The sequence below is a fragment of the Rhinocladiella mackenziei genome (genome assembly GCF_000835555.1).
Source record: "Rhinocladiella mackenziei CBS 650.93 unplaced genomic scaffold supercont1.1, whole genome shotgun sequence".
In the NCBI taxonomy this organism is placed as follows: domain Eukaryota; kingdom Fungi; phylum Ascomycota; class Eurotiomycetes; order Chaetothyriales; family Herpotrichiellaceae; genus Rhinocladiella; species Rhinocladiella mackenziei.
This window is the reverse complement of record NW_013550604.1, coordinates 2493755-2515209: the sequence shown is the minus strand read 5'-3', so window position 1 is coordinate 2515209 and position 21455 is coordinate 2493755. Positions and strand designations below refer to the sequence as shown.

Sequence of the window (21455 nt, the reverse complement as noted above, 5' to 3'; positions counted from 1 at the left end):
CATTGTAGCTATCATTCGACGAAAACAATGGCCTTCTCAGTCATCCGACCGTTTCAATATGTCGCCATTCAACTGCCTTCCGACAACATCAAAGTCGAACAAATATTGCCCAATACGTAGGTTACAACACGAATCTGTGAGATAACAGATATCAGCCAACGGCGTTGTGAGCTGTCGCTGACTCTGTCACAAGTGTGATCAACCTGGGAAAATATGGATCCTTCCGCACCAACCAAATCATCGGTCGTCCATACCACTTGACTTTTGAAATCCTTGATCGATCCGATGTGCAAGATGGCAAGGAGCTGAGAATTGTCTCTGCTGCTGAACTACATGCAGCCGCTCTAGTCGAGCAAGCTGACAGCGAGGAGGCCTCTACACCCCGGGCGGATGGTGATGATTCGGGAGCCTCGCCCACGCCCAAATCCAACGTCAACACCCATGATGATCCCACGATTCAGAAGCTCACCATGCTCGAGATTGAAGCGTTAAAACAAGATGACATGGGCAGCGGTAGAGAACTCATCCAGAAGATCATGCAGTCCCACACTGCTCTCGACCAAAAGACGGCCTTCTCCCTCGCCAAATACACACTACGCAAGCAGAAAAAGCACATGAAACGATTTACGGTCCTGCCTTTCGACGTGCCAGCGTTGACGGATTGGATCCTAGCCGATCGAGATTTGGCAAAGACCCTGGAATTGCGGAATGAGATAATAGCTCTGGTCGGCTGTTGGGCCAATGTCCACGCTGCCGGGCAGGACTCTCCTCTACTGTCCGAAATGGGCCCATCATCACGCTATCTGGTTGTGGATGACACTGGTGGACTGATAGTCTCGGCGATGGCGGAAAGAATGGGCATTCTCCATCAAACAAATCTTGAAGGAGATTCAGCGGAACATGAAGATGAAGAGGTCGACGGAGAAGCGGATCAACCTCAAGCCGTATTCCCTCACAAACCAAAGCGCCAACAGTATCGTCTTTCGGCCATGAGCGCCAAGTCAAATTCCATCACCTTAATACATGCCAACCAACAGCCGAACCTGGCCCTACTCCGATATTTCAATTTCGACGCCAACAACCCGACGCCCTCACATCCGCTATACACGAATCTGAAGACCCTGTCCTGGCTCCAACTTGTGGACCCGGCATCTGACACCACCTATCGGGAACCGGCCGTGATCCCGGCCGAAGAGCTGGCCAAAATAAAATCCAATAAGCGGAGCGCCTACTATCGGAAGAGACGGCGGTGGGAACGCATCAAATCGATCGTGGATGAGACGAGGGCTGGCGGCTTCAATGGGCTAGTTGTGGCAAGCTTTTCGGACCCGATCTCAATATTGCGACATCTCGTCCCCTTACTGGCTGGTGGGAGTCAGGTGGTGGTTTACTCGCCGAACATCGAGCCGCTTGTCCAGCTGGCCGACTATTACTTTCCGGCTCGAAGAACGGCATTTATCAATACTCCGGAGGACCGGAGGTGTGTTCCTTCGGAAGACTTCCCCGTCGATCCGACTCTGCTTCTCCCGCCCATCGTGCAAACGGCACGAGTGAGGAAGTGGCAAGTCCTCCCCGGTCGGACTCATCCCTTGATGACTGGGAAAGGTGGCGCCGAAGGGTACATTTTTGTGGGAACGAGAGTATTGCCTGCAGAAGGGAAGGTTGAGGGTAGAGGGAGGCCGCCTCGGGGCAAGAAGACAAAGACTGAAGAAAAGGAGAGTTTGGTGGGGCCTGACCATGGTGACCATGCGCCAGAATCACCGCTCAAAAAGCAGAAGATCGCGACACAATCAACTCTGGATGACAACCCCGAGGTTGAAATCGGAAAAGAAAATTGAAGGCCTCGTTCAGAGGCCAAATAGAAATCCATCAAAGCCGGAATCAAGTCGTCCAATCCGCATTTGATTTCTTGCCGTCTGATACACTTATTGTGTTTGTTCACGAATCATTCGTCTCGCTCTCTCCTCATGATCTGATCTATAAGCTCTTGCCCATGAATTTTCTCTTCGTAAAGCTCAACCACCATTTACTCGGCCCAACACCCCCTTCATACAGCCTGGCGTGGAGCCTCATTGCCAACTCCTGACGTACCTGACTGAGATAACTTCTCAGTACCTCGGCCTCGTTTCTGTCCCGGGGTGCCTCAAAGGCCTGGTTGAGTGGAAACCCGGGTTCTCCGGGAATGCTAAATTGCTCGAGGGCACCGTTGATGAGAGCCTTTTCGGCCGCGCGAGAGTCCATGTTCGGTTTCACTTTGGTTAGACACTCGGAGACGAAGAGGATGCCATAGATTAGCATGCGATCGGCGGGGCCTTTGATCTCGAAGTTCCTGAAAAAGGTGTTTGCGCGGAATAGGGAAAGGATCTCGTCCAGGCAGTCGTACGACTCGGAGTCGGGGTCTACGTCGTGGGCAGGCACACCGGGTGGTAGCGGAGGGAGTGTGTACGCTGGGCCGCGGGTTTTCGTGCGCAGCGGGAGGAGAGGGAAGTTCCCTTAATTTTGGTCAGTGGTGCCGGTGAGGTCCGGTGTTTCTGGTATTACGTACCGATTGTCTGGACGCCCTGATCGCCCAGGAAGATGGAATGGTATGCCTGTGGAGAGAGTCAACTTGTTCGAAAGGCGTGAGAGTGATCTTGAAGGATGCTGCTTGCTTACTGGCATCTTGAGTTGTCGGCTCTCTTGACAGAAGATCAGATAGATTGGATCATACGGAAAATTCAAACTTCACCTTCCCATCCCGTGGTCAGTTCCGTTGTCGTCGGCATGCCTAGGGGGAGGGTCCACAAGTTAGCTTGGCAGCTCAAGGGCCGCGGTCATGCCGCTTTAATTTGCGTTGAGTTCTTATCGATGCAGATGCGAATGCAGCCCTGATAAGAAACTCCAGAAATCCTGCAGAAGAAAAAGGTAGGTACTTAGGAAATCCGCAAGCGAGTCTCCATTGTTTGATATAGGTCCTTTGTCCTTGAATGCCAGTGATGTCTTCTCTCACGACCAATATCACCATCACCGCCCTCAGGGAAAAGCCCCGGACGAAGCCAGGTCCCATGTGACTAACCAATGGCCCCATCTACCTTCGACGTGATGGATGAATGCCTTCTCCCTTCCCCATTCGACGTGACTGCCGACTCCCTTGTTGTCAATGACCGTCCTACACGCCGTCGCTTTGCGACAGACGGTCGCGTCCGATCTGGATGTTTGACGTGTAAAGCTCGCAAGAAGAAGTGCGATGAGCAGTACTCGGACTCCGACGGACGTTGTAAGACATGCGAGCGGCTGGGATTGGTCTGCGAGCGCCAGCCGCTGCGAACCGTGATAGCGAAGCCGAAAGAGAAGAAGGGCAATAGGGATCGCAAGGCCAAAGAAAAAGAGGAAAAAGATCTCAACGATACGGACATGTGGACGCGCTCGTCCTCATCATCAGGCTCGTCTCCCAAGTCCAAGCCGGTAGCGGAGTCCCTCGACGATCGTGAGCGACTGAGCCTTGTCCCAGTATCGTCAACGGAACGCAGCAGTGGCTTCATGACGCTCTTCTCGCTTGAGAATGCCTCTCCAGAACGAATCTTGTTAAAGTACTATGTCGAGCGCCTGGCGCCTCTTTGTTCAATTCTCCAGGAAGGCAACAACGACTTTCGCAACGTGCTCTTACCGATGGCCATCGACGACTCTTCACTCCTCTACGCTCTCTTTGCCTATGCATCAACCCAGTTGCCTTTATCTGACCCTGTCCCATGCATCACTCCTCTGACACGATTGAAGTTTGAGAGTGAAGTAGCGCGTGGTCTCTCTGAATCAATCCGTCGGAACACCGTCTCAGAAAGTACGGTGGCATCTGCGCTTATATGTAGCACCGCTGAGGTGGTCAGTGGAGATACAAAGCGTTGGTACATCCATCTCCAGGGTGCCGGACATCTCATTGACCATCTGGGAGGACCTCAACGGCTTCGCCGAACAAGCGACGGGTGTTTCCTCCTGCGAAATTTTGCTTATCATGATATTATGGCTGCCCTGAGCACCAGCAGCCGGCCTCGCTATCGCGGAATGTACTGGCTCAACGATGGTCACATCCCCGTGGACTCACTGATGGGCGTCGCACATGAAATCCTCGGCCACATCAGCCATATTTGCTGCTTCATCGCCGATGTTAATGAATTGCCGAGCGCATCGTCGGATTGTCCATCCAGTGTTGTTCAACAGGGCGAGAACCTTGCCCAGCTCTTGCGCTCACAGCCTTTGGGTCTCTGCACGACAGTCGGGGGCAATGACTTGGATCTTCTGATCCACCACGCTGAAGCGCTGAGATTTGCGGCACTAATCCACCTATATCGTTTTCTTGATCGCTTTGCAAGGGAAGCCTACGTGACCCAGATGCGTAAATGTGTCCAAAATATCATGGATCATAGTTTTCAAATCCCATCAAACCTGTACTGCGAGATTGGATTACTTTTTCCTCTCTTCATGACCGGTGTCGTCGCAGGAGATGACAAGGGCAATGCCGACTATATTCGAAATCGTCTTGATAATATTGAGAGCTGGACCAAGTTTAAACATGTTACCAGGGTTCGTGAACTCTTGGATTCTCTTTGGCTTACCAACCGGACAGATTGGGAAACCTTATTACAGGAGTGGGACTGGCACATATCTCTGGCATGACTGGAGAAGATTCCGGATTTGGTGATGTTCGATCTTTAAGGGGCTTGAGAAGCGCGCCTAGCAACGCCCTCAAAGAGGCTTGGATCAGGAACCGACTGCTTTCAGCCTTCAAAGCTCGTCTTTCTTCCAGGACTTCTTCATTCCACCTCCGAAACTTTTCCTCTCGATATATCCATCAACAGAATACAATGGGTTCCCCACCATCAACCCGAATAATTCGTACGCAAGATCTGCAGCGGCCCATGCTGTTGACTCGCCCGAATCGTCGTACGGCGGTGCAACTTCGACGACGTCGGCGCCAACAATGTTCAAGGAAGTAAGGCTCCTCAATATTGCCTTGAGCTCTCTTGTTGTCCAACCTCCAGGTTCGGGACATCCGGTCCCTGGTGCAAGACCGGGCTCTGATGGCAAATTAGTCAAACCAGAACGCCCGAAATCCTCTATCACATACCGAGCACATCGATGTCAATGCTAAGATATACAAGTCTGTCGCCAACGACCTCTTTGATGCGTTCGACGACGCCTTCCACCCCGACGACATCAAGATCTACGGAGATGGCCTGGAGTTAGATATCCCTTGAAGTTCAAGTTGCCAGAACGCACCCTCGGTTTCGATATACTGGAAATTTTGCTTAGCGTCTTCCTCATAGTCGCCATAGCCATTCCCAAAAATCCGCGTACGCAGGCCTGCATGGATGTTTCCCTCCTCAGCAATGAGTCCTTCGTTATGGGCAATCCAAAACTGTTCGTTTTCTGCTCAGCAAAACGACCTCCACTATTTTGAAGAGTGCTCACCATTGAACCATGATTGTAATCCGACTGTTCCGAGGCCCACGCTCCAGCCAAAGATGCCGGATTCCATCTGCCATCTCATTAGATTCCATTCACAGCAGAATCAATCCCAGTGAAGTGGAACCCACGTGTCAAGGTGGCTATCGAAGTGCAGGACGCTAACAGGTCCGTAGATCTCCTGAAGAGCTCTCAGTGCCGGCAATGCCACCGAATGGTCACCACCCAGAGTAAGGAGGCGTGGATGATAGATGCCGTCCTTTCCCAATGCTTTTGGAGTGGTGGTTCGGGGTTGGGTTTTTGCTGGCCGACGAAGAAGATCACGGTACGCCTCCGTCATCTGCTTGAATGCGACTGCATTATCGCTGTTGAGCGGTGAAGAATAAGAATCGTGACCCCGGTTGAAACGAACACTACTTACAAAGGTGTCACTGGGATGTCGCCGCAATCGAGGACGGTGGCCCAGTTGAGATACGGATTCAGGCCTTGAGCATGGTTGAACCCTCTTGCAGGTATTTGCCGCTGGCTTGCGCTACGGATCGCCTTTGGGCCGAATCTTGCACCTATATATTCAATAATCAGAACTCTTGGTACATCTTCGAGCAGACCGACCACAAAGCCTCAAATGGCAAGAGGTTACCTGGACGATAGGCCACCGAAGTATCAAAGGGAACACCAATGACAGCAAGGTCAAAAAGCTTGTCCTGTTCGACAAGGCATTCGATATGAGGCAGATGGGCAAAGGTCTGGATTCCGGTGAAGCTATATCCTGACTTCCAACGAGAAACAGTATCACCGACTTTGGGTTGAACAGTGTTGTAGCCTAGAGCTATCGCCCATAGGGCAGCGGAAATAGATAGTGATACGAGCATGACGATAACCCGACCGCAGGTTTTTGCTCGTATTGTTTCTTTGGCAGATTTCCCACCTGGATACCAGGACGGTGAGTTCAACCACTTTACCCGCAGAAGGGCTCAATTGTAGTTCAACTTCAGACACACATTGGCAAGATACGGGAGAGTTTCAATGAGTTCATACATATCTAGAGCTGGACCTCGCATTTTTGTGTGTGATGAACAAAGAACCTGTGGGGGAATGCCATCATTGAGCCTGCTGCAAGAGACGCCTCCTATCTTCTCAGCGTATCCGGCGGGAATTGAAAGTTTCCTAGGATGGCCCTCTTTTGTCGATCATTGGAGGACCATCTCAACGGAGAAGAGCACTCCAAATGGAGTGGCGCCCGATACGCCTAGTGTGGGGCTGAGAATCCAAGAAGGCTGGCTAACACAGGGGCCGGCATGAACGGAAGTCGTCACTTCAGTTTAGGAACGAGATGCTTCTACCGCGGGACTGAAAGAAAATGGGACAACGTACTCCCTCTGAACAAAATGAATCTATGAGACTGCTCTGAGGTTAAGGGTAGGACACGTGCGACGAAAACCATAATGGCGACGGGGAAACCGACAATTCTATACATAGGACAGCCGATCTTGTTTGCCCACGAGGCATGGGCTCGATTCAAGGAAAACTTCAATATTGTCTTCTACGACCTGCACAGCAAAGAAGAAGCCATCGCGGCGTTTTCGGAGATGGGCAAATACTCCCGGATTGATGGTATTGTTCGACCAAACCTTGCGCCGAACATGCTCGCATCGCTGGATAAAGAATTGGTCAACCATTTGCCGGCTTCCTGCAAGATCGTGTCTTACTGCAACCACGGCTATGATGGGGAAGACACTGAAGCACTCGAACAGAGAGGTATCTGGTACTGCAACGGGGCGGGAGGCGCAACAGATGCCACTGCAGATACAGCTCTCTTCTTGATTCTGGCGACATTCCGGTACACAACATTCTGCGAATTGACGCTGAGAGAAAAGAAGTCCGCCGACTGGTTCTTCGTTGAGGAGATGTGTAGTCAATCACACGACCCTCGCGGCAAGGTACTTGGAGTGGTTGGCTTGGGCGAGATCGGCGCAGCAGCTGCCATGCGAGCGAGAGCCCTAGGGATGATGATTCACTATTTCAACCGCAGAAAAAGGCCCGCAGTTGAAGAGTCTCTCGGTGGTGCTCTTTATCACGACAATATCGAGTCGTTGCTCAAGGTGTCGGACTGTGTATTGCTTGCATGTCCACATACTCCTCAAACGCATCGTCTCCTTAACAAGCAAGCCCTCCAATTGATGAAAAGAGGAAGTCGCATTGTGAACATTGGGAGAGGAAAGTGTGTTGATGAAGAAGCCCTGGCACAAGCCTTGGAGGAAGGTCACATATCGAGCGCCGGACTGGATGTGTTCCATGACGAGTAGGTTCAGAATCTGTGATCTTAAATCTACCAGGTCTTCCTAATCCTCTTCAGGCCTGTTGTTCATCCGAAGCTCCTTGAGAGCTGGAAAGTCACCTTGCTCCCTCACATAGGTGGCGGAACACTAGAAACAAGCAAGGTATTCCCTTTTTCGTCTCGACGTTGAATACAGTGGCCAGCATATTCACTAACCAATATCCCAGAAATTTGAGGAAATCGCAATGCAAAATATTGAAGCATATTTCTTGGGAGACGGAAAACCTTTGACACCGATCAACGATGTGTCTTCCGAACGAATCGACACTACTAGGGTGTAGGAATATAGATACAAGACGTTGTCGGGCTCTATTTTTGTTTCCAAAGCAGAAAATTTTCATGCATCCCCACAGAGTATCCGACGAGTGGAGTGGATTTGCACAGAGCTGCTCGGCGTGGAGCCACAACGGGTGGTAGATTTGGAAGTAAAACGCATTAACTGCGAGACCGCTTCTCTTCGAATGTATACATCGAGCAGATTTCCAGTCTCCTGTTCCATGCATCCGCTGAGATCTGTTAGTCTGCCGAGTCCGAAGAATCAAAGCTAAATAGACCCTAGCACTTCGTCTGAACATACGGTCTACAATGACTAAGGTCTACAATACCGCGGTTTGGACCCTCCAGGACATGTGTCAATAGATGCCAACCACACTAAAGCAGACTATATTGAAGCAAATGTATCTTCTGTTACTCTGTTCTCTTAGGATCTTCTTCTTCATCTGTTAGGGTGCTGTAATTGAAGGTCACATTTCATCAATCGCCATGGGTTTCTGGAACGGGAATCTACGCAATAATTATGTGGACATTGCCATCGATTAGTTTGTCCACCTGGTTAGTTGATTCTAAGGCACCCTCCAGTGTCCTCTCCGCCGCCATCGTTGCCGCGTACACTCTCCTAATCAACCTCATTCTTAGCAGTGGCCCCACTAAAGGAATATTACATTCATCCTCTTCTTTAACACAATTCAGAGCAGCATCCAATATTGTCCCACGCTCTTTTGATGGTAAGTTGCGCGTATCCGACAGATTATGGACCAGTTTTGTTCCTTTTCTGCGATAGATGTTTGAGAGGATCTGCGGCCTTGGGTGCTCTTCTGGGCCATTTGAAACTGATTTTGCGGTAGGCGTGTTCGACAGCACCGTATGACTAGCTTCTGGAAGAAAAGGCTTATTTGTTGCAGCATAATCCTGTTTGCCACCCATCCCGGTGTCGGCGCGGCTTCACGATTCTCACGCCGAATTTACATCCCTACCAAGCGTTTGTCCTTCCAAAATCTTCGGCCTGACATATAGGGAAACGATATCATAATCGGCTTCACCTTGATCTTCAATATTTGGGGTCGGCTCCACATTCGTCATCTTACAGGTTTTCCTGCAATTATTTTGGGACGAGGCGAATGGCAGGGGTGCTGGTCTCACTTAGTCTCCTTTCGCTCAACCTTCAAGCTCCAGCATTAATGGCCATCGCGGTCAGATCCATCTTGAGGCTGGGCCTTCCGACATGGAAAATCAAACATGCGCCATTGTCGTGGTGGTTTCAATGGGGACAACTACCCTTCCATTACATGAACTACTGGATCGGACATACAATTCTGCTTGCCTACCTGCGTTTTCGCCTGCTGTTGAGCGGAAATAGTCGATATGGCGAGCAAGGCAACTTCTGGATAGAGTAGTATAGCGCAGAGAAGTTGTTGCCAAACACGTTTCACAGGCAGCAATCTGTATGGGATTTCCGAGTCACAAGTTTCTGCTTGCAAAGTGCGACCATGCATGGTAACTTTCAAAGATATCCGACACTCGGCTTTCCATATCGCCGGCTCGAGACCGTAGGCTCAGCGAAATGGATTTCTGCGTTCTCTTGGGCCCACATCATGCATCACATGCTACTGCTTGAGATGGACCCAGCCTTTCTGTTCATGCGATCTGAGTTCACAGCGGTGATATCCGAGGAGATTGGTGGGAGATAAAGCCAAATAATTAAAGAATCCAGAAATGAGCAGCCTCCCCAGCTTTTCTCGGTCAGAGATATCGATGCTGCGTCGACCCCGCTTCCACGGACCCTATCTTGGGATGGATACCCGCCCGAACCGCTGGTCGCTTCTCGAGATTAACTTGTGGCTGATAGAGACGATACAGATTGTGGATCTGGGCCCGATATGAAGGTACCAAATACATAGGTTCCTCAAGCCGCACAAGATGGATAAGTCGAACTGATGTATAAAGGTTCCGTGGGGTGTTCTGATTCTACCTTCTTTCCTTCTTTCTTGCTTACTTTCTAATTTTATAACTTTCAAGGTTCCTGGTCTCACCATTTCTCATTTACTATAGTCCAGTGGTTATCACTTAGTTGGGAAATCATGGCCCCCAGTGCGGTGGCAGTGGAAACCGTCACAACTGACTCGCCTACCTATACACCTGCAGGTGAATACCGGGGCCCATCCAAAGTCCAATTCGACCCCAAGATTCATCTCAACTACATTCCTCCCAAGAGATCATATACATACTCAGATCTGGGCATACCCGCCAAGGGAACAAGCGACCTCGCCACCACCGAACCATTTCAGCTGGCCACAGACGCCGCTGTTCTTGAACTCCGCCGTGAGCTTCTACAGCCCAACACTCTTAAACGGCGCATTCACTGGTGGCCACGCTCACCGGCATGTCTACGTGGCTTCACCAAGGAAGAAGCACCATTTACACATGCCTTCTGGACGTCTCCCGAAGTCATCAAGATCATGAGCGATCTGGCCACGATCGACCTCGAAGTCTCCCTACCATATGAGATCGGCCATACGAACGTGCAATTGGGTTATGGTGGTCGCGGGGCGCTCAAGGACCTCAGCCTCGAACCCGTTCCGGTTCCCGCTGGCTGGGAGGAAAAGGAAGGCGAATACGACAACGTCCCTGTCGACAACTGGCACACCGACTCGTTCCCCTACAGCTGCGTCATGATGCTCAGCAACACATCCAAGATGATCGGAGGCGAGACCGCTCTTCAGTTACCGGACGGCACGGTCAAAAAACTACGCGGCACAACGCTAGGCTCCGCAATCCTCATCCAAGGCCGACATATACGCCATGCCGCCCTGCGTGCCACCGGGACCGGCGAGCGTATCACGCAGGTCTGCCCCTACCGTGCAGCGCATCCGATGCTGCGTGACGAGACAGAAATCACCAATTCGCTACAACTCAGCTACTTGAATGAGCTGTATGGACAATTTGCATTGGAGAGATTTCGCGTCCTGAAGAGGAAGAGCGAATACATGATTGAGACGCTTGAGAAAGCTAAGAAAGAGGCGTTGGAAAGGGAACCGGAGAATTATAATGCGGTGTTCATGGATAGAGACGAGACGAAGAAAATGATGAAGGAGATGATTTGGTATCTTCAGGTGGGCATCGGGCAGTTGGGCTTCGATAAGGAGAATGGTGAGAAAATTGGGGAGTAGGCAGAGTCTCGCCATGGACCTCTGTGGGATACCACGTCTGAGCACTGAGTTCACATATTGGATTTGCTTCATGACTGTGCACCGCCTCGTCCGCCAACCTTTTTTTTTTTTTTTTTAATTTTGATTCATTCTAGTGTTCTGTTCAGTATGGAGCTCTGACCAAACCATCCACAACTTTGTCTGCGCTTTTCGGATCCGTCACCCAATTCGAAGCTCTTCCAATCTAACAGTCGGAAAGAAATGCACCGATTCGTCAACTTGAACTTCACTTTCCTCTCGATTTCTGCTCTATGCGAGCTTCCGATCCCATGCCGCAACCAAGATCGTGCTTTGCACCCTGCTGGAGCGTTTTAAGTTCCACGCTACCCTCTTTTCACTTCTCCATCGCTGCTTTCAATATTTCTGGATCCGAGTGCCTGGCCAGTTCCGTCCGGATCTCCCCTGGATCCACGGATACGCTTAAGATATCGTGTTTCTTGTATATACGCGACGCCAGACCAATGCCGAACAAGACGGCTGCTGTCTTAGATTAACCCGTATGCTACCGTGGGTACGTAACATTTCTCTTCGAGGTCCGTCCAGTTGTGGTTTGCCTTGAAGGCCTTGAAGGCCAGCCGCTCATGTTTAGGTACCTTTTGACCATGACTTCCGCTTCGGGACTTCGCCCTTGCCGCTTTATGCACGCCAAATCAGGCCTGGCTCAGCCTTGATCAAGGCGCACCGCCACAGCTCACTGAGCAGCTCAGTCGGCACCCATCTTCTACCGTTTGACCATCTATGTACCTTGGCTCTTCCTGAGTACACTGAAATGGGTCATCTCCAACGTCCTCCTAATTTCGGTCAACATTACACGAGTGGCACGTCTTCGAGGATAAGGGTCTATGTTGTGAATAGATCGAATAGAATTGTGGCAGTTGGGAGTCCACAGCGAGTTGCCTCCGTGGTCCCCGCGCGGGAATCATATGGGTCTAGGAGATAATCAATCACCAATCAAGCATGCAGCTTCCCAATGGCTTCCCCCTCCCCCTTTTTCACAATCCTCCTGGCGACGCATTTTTATGTCCTTCTCCATGTCCTCATTCAAAGAGTTGCGTCTCACTTTGGTACTTTCTTTCTCACCCACCGGCTCCGCTGAGTTCGTGAAGAGGGCTCCAATGTCTTCTAGTGACATCATCTTGGTCTGTGATTTTGAGAATATCAGCCTCTTGCGACATGCAGTCCATTAAGTGAAAAGCTGGAAAATCTCACCTCGGGGAACTTCCACCAGATCACAAAGATGACAGCCGACGTAGCAACAATGCACACCAGGTAATATTTCCATCCAATATTCGCAAAGCCCGTGGGAGCACCCTGCAGCAATGCTAAAGCCGAAAGGAACAATCCAGATATGGATAGTGACAGTCCCTTGGCTCTGACTGGCGTCGGAAATATTTCGGAAGCATAGATGTACGAGGTAGCATCGATGGTACTGGCGTAGAGTGCTACATGTAAGAATAGAAAGAAGACTGCGGCGCTGGCAGCGCCTCGCCCGCCGTGCTCTTAGAATTGAGAGAGCGTAATGACTTCGCCGACGAGAGCCAGTACACATCCCGACATACCAATTACTAACGACGGTTAGAGATATTCAAAACAGCGAGGCGACCAAGCTTGACGTACTTAGCATTTTCACGCGGCCAACTCTGTCCATAGTCAGAGCATTGAGCCAATTGCCAAAAGGAGAGACGGAAATCCAGCCAGCTTGGATGATAAGCTGCCGAACCGTGTCGAAGCCGAGATTTGCATACAATAAAGGACCATAGTCTAGCCTCACATCAGCCCCACCAAAAGAAAATAACATCTCAAGACGTTGCACATCGGACTCACTGTTGATAATCTGCGTTCCAGTGGTCTGGGCTCCTACCATCATTATGAAACCGATGCCCAGCCGTTGGCGATATTCTGGCAACCTGAACAAATCCCAGGTTGATAGCCGTTGTTGCTTCTCATGCAAAATATGGGAGTGCAGCACAGCAAAATCGGCACGGATGGCGTCTTCGTCATTTAAGAAGCTATCCGAGGTCTCAGCTCGTACCCTTTTGAAGGACAAGTATGCTTCATCGAAGCAGTCGCGATCAAGCACTGCTCAAGTCAATAAACGAAATTTTCTCCCAACCACAAAGAGGAAAATAATACATACGCCATCGTGGTGACTCTGGTAGGAACATGACTCCCATAGCAAGTAAAGTAGGCCAAATCGCCTGGATCGCGAGAGGAAGACGCCATTGAGCCCCGCCGGCCTGGACAAAGTAGAAGCCAACACCCACCCAGCTTGCGGAAGTGTAACCGACGCAGATCATCACTCCATGTATGCCAACCAGCAAGCTACGAATTTTCGGCGGTGCTACCTCACTTTGATAGAGAGGTACTAGAGTGACGAGAGCCCCTAGCCAGGGTAAGGATTCCTGAAAAGAAATAAAAAGTCTCGTGCTGGGAACAACAACACGTATCACACTTACCGATACCTATTCCTGTTATCAAGCGGGCAACGATGTACATGCCAATATGCACGCTGCCTGCCTGCAGTGCTCCCCCGATCGTAGTGACAATGCTCGCTGCAAACAGCGCTTTTCGGCAACCCAGCCAGTCGGCCGATTTCATACAAGATAACGTCCCAAGGAGACCGCCAACCTGAAAGAGTCCATTGGTGGCTCCAATCAAATCGCTGGCATTCGATCGTCTGTCTAGTTCAAAGTAGGTTATGAAGGATGGCTGTCCAAGGGTGGTCGCTATGATGCTGGCACAGTAGCCATAAGTTACGCTGCCTAGGGCAACAAAGATCACAATCCGAAATGTAGCTTTAGTGTCTGAAACCGAAAAGCTCGGCGATTGCTCACCAGCAGTCGAAGTATTGAAGCAGAGAGCATCATCACTGCAGTAGTATTTAGTAAATTCTTGATTGAACTTGATGTTGCTCGGTTGGGAGAGGAGAATCAACAATATATTACACAGAGCTCACCATATTCAAAACGAGTATCCCTTTTACTAGTATTTAGTGCCAATGAAACCCCACCATGATCATTCGGTGTGCCGTCATTTGATGAAACTGCATAGGTCTCTCGACGGGGAGAGAATTGATCCTTGAAACGGCATAGCACGCATAATGTAACTTTAATTGTTTTACCAGTATGGACGAATAATCTTCGGCTCTGCAGAGTTGTACACAGGGTCTGAGCAGCGTAAGGCCATGCCGGCAAACATTACACACTGTCGCTCCCTAGAGTTCGTTAAATGAGATCCGGGGTTGCGGATGCGGGGATTCTTTTATGGATTTTCCTCTGGCCTTGACAAAGGCCGCCTGCGAATGGTCTCTGCATTTGGGTCAAGGTTTGCTTGAGGCCATCCTTCTAACCTGGTGAGGGAATTCGTGGGGGATTACTTCGAAACGCCATTTCCAGTTGCTGGGGAGACATTCTTACCGGCCAGATTCGAAGAGAACAAGAAGCAGATAGTGCTAATTTCGAACTGCATCAGATTAAAAAAAAAAGGAGAAGAAAAATCCCCCGCAGGCAGATTAGCCGTTCCATGTGGACGCAGATTCATTTCCTTTCTGCCGGCAACGTCATTATGACTTGGGGCGAAAAGAAAAGGCTTCGCGATACACAAAATGTGTCCTCTGTTCGGAAGCAGCAATACCGAACGCAAGTACTATGATTTGACCATGCAAAGGCGACTGAATGCGGATTTCCCCTCCGGACATAACCAAATTAAAATGAAATGTCTCTGTTCAACAAACCGGTCCCACATCCACCTCGGAATTCGGTAACCGGCGTTGCATTTACTAGTTGCTGATTCCCCAACCTCAGCCTCAGCCCGAATGCCAGGTCCGTGATAGCTCAACCATTTTGCCATAGAGGTTTCAGTGCGTGGAGAAATTTTGGTTTCGGAGGTTGTGCAAGAGCACCCGAGTTGGCAAAGTCCAAGAATTCCTGTGCATTTATATGCTTCTCGAATGTTCCTCTTCCCGTATAGCGTTCGAAGACGTGGAAGTGATTCGGATTTTCATCGTCGCGGGCTATGGCATATTCCAACGTTCCTGGTTCTGACTCTGTCAAGCGAACCAGAATTCGGAGATATCTCTCAAGGTCATCCGCACGACCATCTTTGGCATAAAGCTGTTTCTATGTTAATAGTGAAGTTAAGCTGCAAGGAAAGAGACCTACGTCTGCATATAGCTCGAATTGGCCTTCGGGAATGGGAAACTCCATGGATGACATGTTGATCCTCGAACTTGATGCACTTCCAAATTTGTCACCGGTTGTAACCTTTATGTGCGAACATCATGCCTCGCTGGTGGGAGAAATTGGACCGGCCCTGAAGCACGGTGGAGTGGCAGGATCTTTTCTTCCGCTCGTGTGGAGTCTGGGATGAAGTCTAGTCCATACTGTACGTTATATACGCAAGCGAGGGCTGAATCCCCCACAATCTTTGCGGAGTTTCTCAATACCACAACAGTAGCTTCTCGATTCTGATTCACGTTCTATGGCACTTTTGCCCCCATGCTCCAAAAATGGCTCCGTCGAGTATGGCGCTTAGTAGGAAATGGTTTCTTTTTATCTTCTTTCCCTATTTTATGAAGTTTCCAGGCTTCTCTTGGTAGCATTTGCTGTTACGGCAACAAACGTGGCCATTTCATCGTCGGTGTCATGTCGACTTTCGGTGTCTCGACACTGGCGCAACGTGCAAAAGCCAATTGGGTAATAACAACCGTTGCTGGACTTGGAATACTTATCCTTGCGCTCTTTCTAGCGAACCCTACCGTATTTCTCGACCGTTATGGTGGCCGTGTACAAAGCAAGGATAGCAAAAGCCGGTATCTGAGTCACGGAGGCCTCAACAATGGGTATTGCTGGACAGATCCTGGTGAGCATGAGCTCGACAATACTAGCGTTTTCGTCATTGTCTAATGCTACTAATTGGGGCGCTGACAAACTGCGAAGCAGGCCAAACCTGTGAAGACGTCAAAATTCATCACGAGACCAACACCGCATTTCTTGGTGAGTTGGCATCCTTTGAGCCACTAACTGCTGACTTCTTTTGACTACAGCTTGCGGAGATCCGGTAGGACGATCTCAATTCTATCCACCGATTAACAATCATTGGTCATCGAAACGAAAGGATTTTCGTGAGTACTTTTTGAAGTACGACATTAAGGTAAGGCAGGCTTTGCGGCTTACGGGCTGACAGCGTGAGGCAACTGCTCATCACATTGTCAAACCAGGGTAACAAGACCACGAGACTGGAAGTAAAAGGTTGGCATGGAGATTTAGTTCTCCACGGGATCGATATTTGGAGGTTCCCAGATGACCCATCCAAGGTACAAAGTATGGCGTTACCACACCAATGGATCTCTAACAACTCCTCTCCCAGATACACTTGTTTGCTATGAACCACGGCCGCAAAGGTGAATCGATTACCATCTTCTCACACAAGCTCGGGACAAACAATCTGGAGTTTGTTAAGGATATTAGTCACCCCCAGCTGAAAACACCAAATGCGGTGACTCCATCTGGTCCTCTGTGAGTTACTCGAATCCAGAAAATGCTGCGTCTGAACACTTGGCGTCTAGTTCATTTTTCAGTACCAATGACCATTATTACTACAACGGCATGTTACGGACACTTGAAGATCAATACGCGCCTTTCCGATGGGCGTCTTACGCGGTTCATTGCGACGGATCTAGCTCAAAGACAACTTGCTGGAAAGTCTCGGATGACCTTCAGTATGGGAATGGCATCCTTTTGACGGAAGAGGGCAAGACCCTTCTCGTCAATGACTTATACGAGGGTACGACAATCATCTACAGTATTGATCCGGCAACAAATGATCTGGTGCTCGAGAGGAAAGTTGTACGTAAAAAAAAAAATAGGGCGGTCTGAACAATTGAGGCATTCCTTGTCACTGACATGACGTAAACAGAGACTTGGAGCAACTCCAGATAATTTGGCCGAAATTCCCACCAATGGGGACATTGTAGTGCCAGGTAAGTCAATGACGAGACCTGAAATTTCCGACCATCGTGAATTACCCAGCTTAAGGCGCCTTTGTGAAATGATTAATGTGCAAGTCATCTTGCTGATGCTTGGCTCAATAGTTTTCCCCAACTTGGTTACCCTTTTCAAACGCGGCTTTGGGCCCGGTGGTCTTGACTACGGTACCCTTTGCGAATCTGCAGTGGTTCGACTGGACAAGGCCAAAGGTTATGCACCAGAATTGCTATTCTGGGATGACGGCTCGCAGTTGAGTATCCTGACCGGGGCCGCGGTAGACCCTTACAACAAGAGACTCATCGCAAGGGGAATGTTTTCCAAGGCGTTTCTTGTCTGTGATATCAGCAACGACAAAACAGGTCTGGTCTTTGGTTGAATACTAGTACCCAGGGGACAGGCAGGGACATAGGATAGATTGTGATGGTTTTATTTGAGAAACGCACTTGCGTGAGTCATGATCTAGGAACGGTATCAATTTCATATAATATAAGTGCTGTCTCGGTTCTCCATCCTCATAGCGGTTGAGCCTTTTTCATCGTGTTGTAAATACGAAAAGATTGTCTGCACGAGATATGAACTTGATGAGCTTCTTGCCACCAATTCTGTAGCTTTGGTGTTGTATTCCTACCCAATCAGCCCCTTCCACAGACCTGCCCCATGACTTTCAATGCTCAAAGGATCTGATGTCGTCTTTTATTCTGGGAAGCCATCCAACGACGAGGAAACCGCTGCTCTACTCAGTATCGAGAAGTTTGCATGTAGGTAGACATCGATACGTACCTATCCACAGGAATATTCTGTTCCAGTCACGTAGCTAGCCATGGGGGAGGACAAAAAAACGATGACATCGGCGATCTGTGAATGTCGGTTCTGCATGGGTCTTCTCCCGAAGTTCTTGCTCGGGAAGTCTTTCTTTTCTTTTTTCTTTTCATTTTCGTTTTCCCACTTTACCTCTCGTGCTTCTCCTATGCGGCCCATCGGACAGACTCGGAGATAGTCGTCCATCCCTCCAGCTGAGCCTGCGCCTGGCATTCGGATCATAAGCGTGTCCGTATATCCCGGCCAGACTGCGTTGACTCGGATGCCCCTTTTGGCGTAATTGGCCCCATCCTTGGAAAATTTCCATGTCAGCTGAATAATTCTTTACGATTAGTTTCCAGACAAGAATCGAAAAGTAGTCCTCATACACTTTTTGTTATGCCGAGGACAGCATGTTTAGCAGCGCAGTAAGATGTAATTTTTTCTCGCAGGTGTGGCCGTAGATAGATGAGAGATTGACAATCGAACCTTTGGAGCCTCTGACATCAACGACTATCCGTTAGTTTCAATGTGTCTCACGTCTCTCGCGTTTCGTCCCAGCACATAAACGCATCAAGAGGGATGGAGAAGACCTTTCATCAGGCTGCTGAGACTCCATCGGCTTCAATTTCTGACGCTGACACATCCAGACGCCGAATAAATTGACATCGATTCCGATCTTGAATTCGGTGACACTCGAATCTGAACTCGGCACCATGGAGCCGGGTGTCCCCGCGTCGTCGACGGCATAGTCGATACGCCCAAAACGCTCGACCGATTCCTGCAACGGAATACTCCATTTAGCCTTGGAGATGTTGCGGCAGTCGACTTGGGAATGGGCTTTTCATCATACCAGAAGCTGCTCCCGTTATGAAAGCGGTGCCGCCGCTGAGCAATGTACTCATAGCCTTGTCGTTAAAATGAGGCCGCCTTCAGGGTTTTCGGTGATCAAAATAGTGCCAGAGGCTTCCTCTTCCTTGTGATCGGTGAGTCTGTATTATTGTTGAATGATCTCCAATATATCTCGACCGAGGCATTATGCGGGGAATTCTTCCTGGCACAGGTGGGGATTGTCGTATGCCCATTATGAGACCACGCTGGAGGAATGGATCATTCATGCCTCGCATAATGGTGCCGAGTCTGTTCGGGCAGCTAGACGCTGTTCAGTGGTCGGCTCTTGCGTTCCAAAGGTACGCAGTTCGAGACATATTAATTAGAAGATCAAGATCTATGAAAGTAATTGGAAGCTTGTGGCTGTTTTACCTGAGTGCTGCTACGAAGAATATTTGTGCTTCTGGCTGCGTTACCATTCCACTGACTCATCATCATTTCTTCGAACCGGCGATTTCTTGAAACTAGCGACAAGGAGGTCACTTTCCATGCTTTCCATGCTTTGAAAGAAGCGCGCTGCTCAATATCCTCAATCTGAGATCCCAAGTTGTCTCCTTCCTCCTCTAGAGCTCCCTTTCTATCAAAGTTTTCCATGTTGATGCTGCGACCGAGTCTTTCATCTAGTTTGTACCTCTCTTGTTCGCTGAGCTGTGAGCGGTCCAGGGCAACTCGATCGCCGAACAGAGCACCGATCTCCTCGAGGCTGAGGCCCTTCGTTTCAGGGAATTTCCAAATGATCAAGGGAAGCATGGCTGATGTGATAACCTTATTCACACCGCGTCAGCAACCCGCACCAAAAAAGAGGCCCGCGGCTGGGATGCAGACGGTGACACACTTACTATGAACACAATATAGTATCGATATCCAATGTTGTTGAACGCCGTCCCCGCTGCAGAAGTATATACTGCGGTCCATCTGTTAGCAGAACCCGTCCTAAGATATTATGCGAAGGGAAGTACCACTTACTGGTGGTCATCACGAACAGGCCTGCGATAGAAAAGCCAACGTCCTTTGCCCTCACACATGTTGGGAATATCTCGCAACAGTAGACGTAGCTAGAGACATCCAAACCGCAGCCGTAGAAAGTCGCAAACAAGAAAATGAGTAGTAAGGCAAAGCCAGAACCAACTTTATTGGTGTTTTCAGGACCTCCGTAATGTGCAATCAAGGCGTTCTCCACTGCCAGGACGAAAACACATCCGATCTTTAGGAAATGTCAGTTACGGTTGCCAACAGGAAAAGATCGACCGTGGTTTACAAGACAAGAAATTATTATTTACTTCCGGCCAAAGCGATCAATGATCATCGAGTTGACCCAATTCAGGGATGCAGCCCATGTGTTGTAGATCGCTAGCAGCATGAGCGAGTCTGCAGGACTCATTCCCAGGTTGCCGAGAATATCTTGAATTTGCTGTCTCCCAAATTCTTCTTCGGTATTCAGGCAATCCTGCCATGTAGTTGAGTGCCTCCTTCGGTTTTCCTGGGATGTTTCCACCGAAATACCAACTATCCCCTTCAACTAACAAGCTCTTTCCACTAACATCATTCACATGTTCCCGCCATTGAATTTCTGCCTCTTTTGTTGGCTCAATCGACCTTAAATTTTCTCTCCGGAGGAATTCCAGACATTCCACGATCCAAGGACCTTGGGTTTCAGTACATGCGGGGCCTGTCGCGAAATCTGTCGGCGCTTGCGGGTCATAGACAAAGAAGAAGTTGGAAATCCGTGGGTGGTCATTCCAAGATATGTGTAGACACCATTGGCCCATTTCTCGCGGATAGATCCGTCCTTGCCACGAATATTGATTTTGGTCATCGACCCGGTGATTGCATCGAACCCGGTGGCGAAAATGACCACATCAAACTTGTGCTCCACACCATCTTTTGTTCGAAAGCCTTCGGCCGTGAACTCCGAGATAGGGTTTCGAGTATTGCTCGCATCAATAGGGTAACATTATCACGGTTGAAACATTCGAAATATCCTTGTTCGAGGCTGACACGTTTGGACCCGAAAGGATGAGGCGGAATTTCTGGTGCCAATATCTTAGCAGTTTCGGGGTTAGTGATTCTCGCGAGCGCCTTCTTCCGCCAGAAGCGATAGGCTGCGGCGTTGACATCCGGGTCTTCCAGAAGATCCAGATAATTTCCAAGCCAGAAGTGTAGGCCACCACGATAAAAGAGTTGTTCCCATGTTTCATTTCGCTCTTCCTCATTGGCGTCTCTCCCCATTGACGGCACAAAGTCGTAGAGGAACCCAGCATAAGTTGAGTCAATTTTTTGCTTCGCGTCTTGAAAGTTCTCCTTCACCCGCTGGTTGTCGGCATTGTTCATATCACTCTGGCCCATCGGAAGAGCCATGTTCGGCGTTCTCTGGAAGACAGTGAGGTTGGAGGCGACTTTGCTGATTGCTTGAACAAGTTGTACTCCGCTGGCGCCCGTTCCAATGACAGCAACACGTTTCCCTTGGAGATCAAGACTACCGTCCATTGGCTACCTTGCTGAATGGGTCTGGACCCC

The 21455-nt window shown here is 49.6% G+C and overlaps 10 protein-coding genes across 10 annotated transcripts; 5 read left to right on the top strand and 5 right to left on the bottom strand.

The window, feature by feature from the left end:
* Positions 1-27: 27 nt before the first annotated feature.
* Z518_00890 (uncharacterized protein) lies at positions 28-1838 on the top strand (the record flags this gene model as incomplete). The annotated part of the gene is made up of 2 exons (XM_013421491.1): positions 28-116; positions 194-1838. The coding sequence occupies 2 exons, from the start codon at positions 28-30 to the stop codon at positions 1836-1838; spliced, it is 1734 nt and encodes a 577-aa protein (XP_013276945.1).
* A 139-nt stretch (positions 1839-1977) lies between these two features.
* Positions 1978-2661, bottom strand: Z518_00889 (uncharacterized protein; the record flags this gene model as incomplete). The annotated part of the gene is made up of 3 exons (XM_013421490.1): positions 1978-2492; positions 2546-2591; positions 2656-2661. The coding sequence occupies 3 exons, from the start codon at positions 2659-2661 to the stop codon at positions 1978-1980; spliced, it is 567 nt and encodes a 188-aa protein (XP_013276944.1).
* Positions 2662-3057: 396 nt separating this feature from the next.
* Positions 3058-4650, top strand: Z518_00888 (uncharacterized protein; the record flags this gene model as incomplete). Its single annotated transcript, XM_013421489.1, has 1 exon — positions 3058-4650. The coding sequence occupies one exon, from the start codon at positions 3058-3060 to the stop codon at positions 4648-4650; it is 1593 nt and encodes a 530-aa protein (XP_013276943.1).
* Positions 4651-4758: 108 nt separating this feature from the next.
* Z518_00887 (uncharacterized protein) lies at positions 4759-6311 on the bottom strand (the record flags this gene model as incomplete). The annotated part of the gene is made up of 7 exons (XM_013421488.1): positions 4759-5051; positions 5102-5197; positions 5254-5392; positions 5446-5512; positions 5571-5804; positions 5861-6002; positions 6080-6311. 7 exons carry the CDS (start codon positions 6309-6311, stop codon positions 4759-4761), a joined length of 1203 nt encoding a protein of 400 aa, XP_013276942.1.
* Positions 6312-6884: 573 nt separating this feature from the next.
* Positions 6885-8058, top strand: Z518_00886 (uncharacterized protein; the record flags this gene model as incomplete). Its single annotated transcript, XM_013421487.1, has 3 exons — positions 6885-7741; positions 7796-7880; positions 7945-8058. 3 exons carry the CDS (start codon positions 6885-6887, stop codon positions 8056-8058), a joined length of 1056 nt encoding a protein of 351 aa, XP_013276941.1.
* A 2076-nt stretch (positions 8059-10134) lies between these two features.
* Positions 10135-11223, top strand: Z518_00885 (uncharacterized protein; the record flags this gene model as incomplete). Its single annotated transcript, XM_013421486.1, has 1 exon — positions 10135-11223. The coding sequence occupies one exon, from the start codon at positions 10135-10137 to the stop codon at positions 11221-11223; it is 1089 nt and encodes a 362-aa protein (XP_013276940.1).
* Positions 11224-12202: 979 nt separating this feature from the next.
* Z518_00884 (uncharacterized protein) lies at positions 12203-14448 on the bottom strand (the record flags this gene model as incomplete). Its single annotated transcript, XM_013421485.1, has 8 exons — positions 12203-12403; positions 12472-12761; positions 12822-12827; positions 12880-13023; positions 13087-13341; positions 13400-13645; positions 13719-14131; positions 14384-14448. The coding sequence occupies 8 exons, from the start codon at positions 14446-14448 to the stop codon at positions 12203-12205; spliced, it is 1620 nt and encodes a 539-aa protein (XP_013276939.1).
* Positions 14449-15095: 647 nt separating this feature from the next.
* Positions 15096-15476, bottom strand: Z518_00883 (uncharacterized protein; the record flags this gene model as incomplete). Its single annotated transcript, XM_013421484.1, has 2 exons — positions 15096-15374; positions 15423-15476. The coding sequence occupies 2 exons, from the start codon at positions 15474-15476 to the stop codon at positions 15096-15098; spliced, it is 333 nt and encodes a 110-aa protein (XP_013276938.1).
* Positions 15477-16165: 689 nt separating this feature from the next.
* Z518_00882 (uncharacterized protein) lies at positions 16166-17625 on the top strand (the record flags this gene model as incomplete). The annotated part of the gene is made up of 7 exons (XM_013421483.1): positions 16166-16256; positions 16307-16413; positions 16481-16576; positions 16630-16778; positions 16829-17108; positions 17179-17242; positions 17354-17625. 7 exons carry the CDS (start codon positions 16166-16168, stop codon positions 17623-17625), a joined length of 1059 nt encoding a protein of 352 aa, XP_013276937.1.
* A 1643-nt stretch (positions 17626-19268) lies between these two features.
* Positions 19269-21425, bottom strand: Z518_00881 (uncharacterized protein; the record flags this gene model as incomplete). Its single annotated transcript, XM_013421482.1, has 5 exons — positions 19269-19703; positions 19778-19842; positions 19905-20142; positions 20599-20834; positions 20900-21425. The coding sequence occupies 5 exons, from the start codon at positions 21423-21425 to the stop codon at positions 19269-19271; spliced, it is 1500 nt and encodes a 499-aa protein (XP_013276936.1).
* Between the last annotated feature and the right edge of the window lie 30 nt (positions 21426-21455).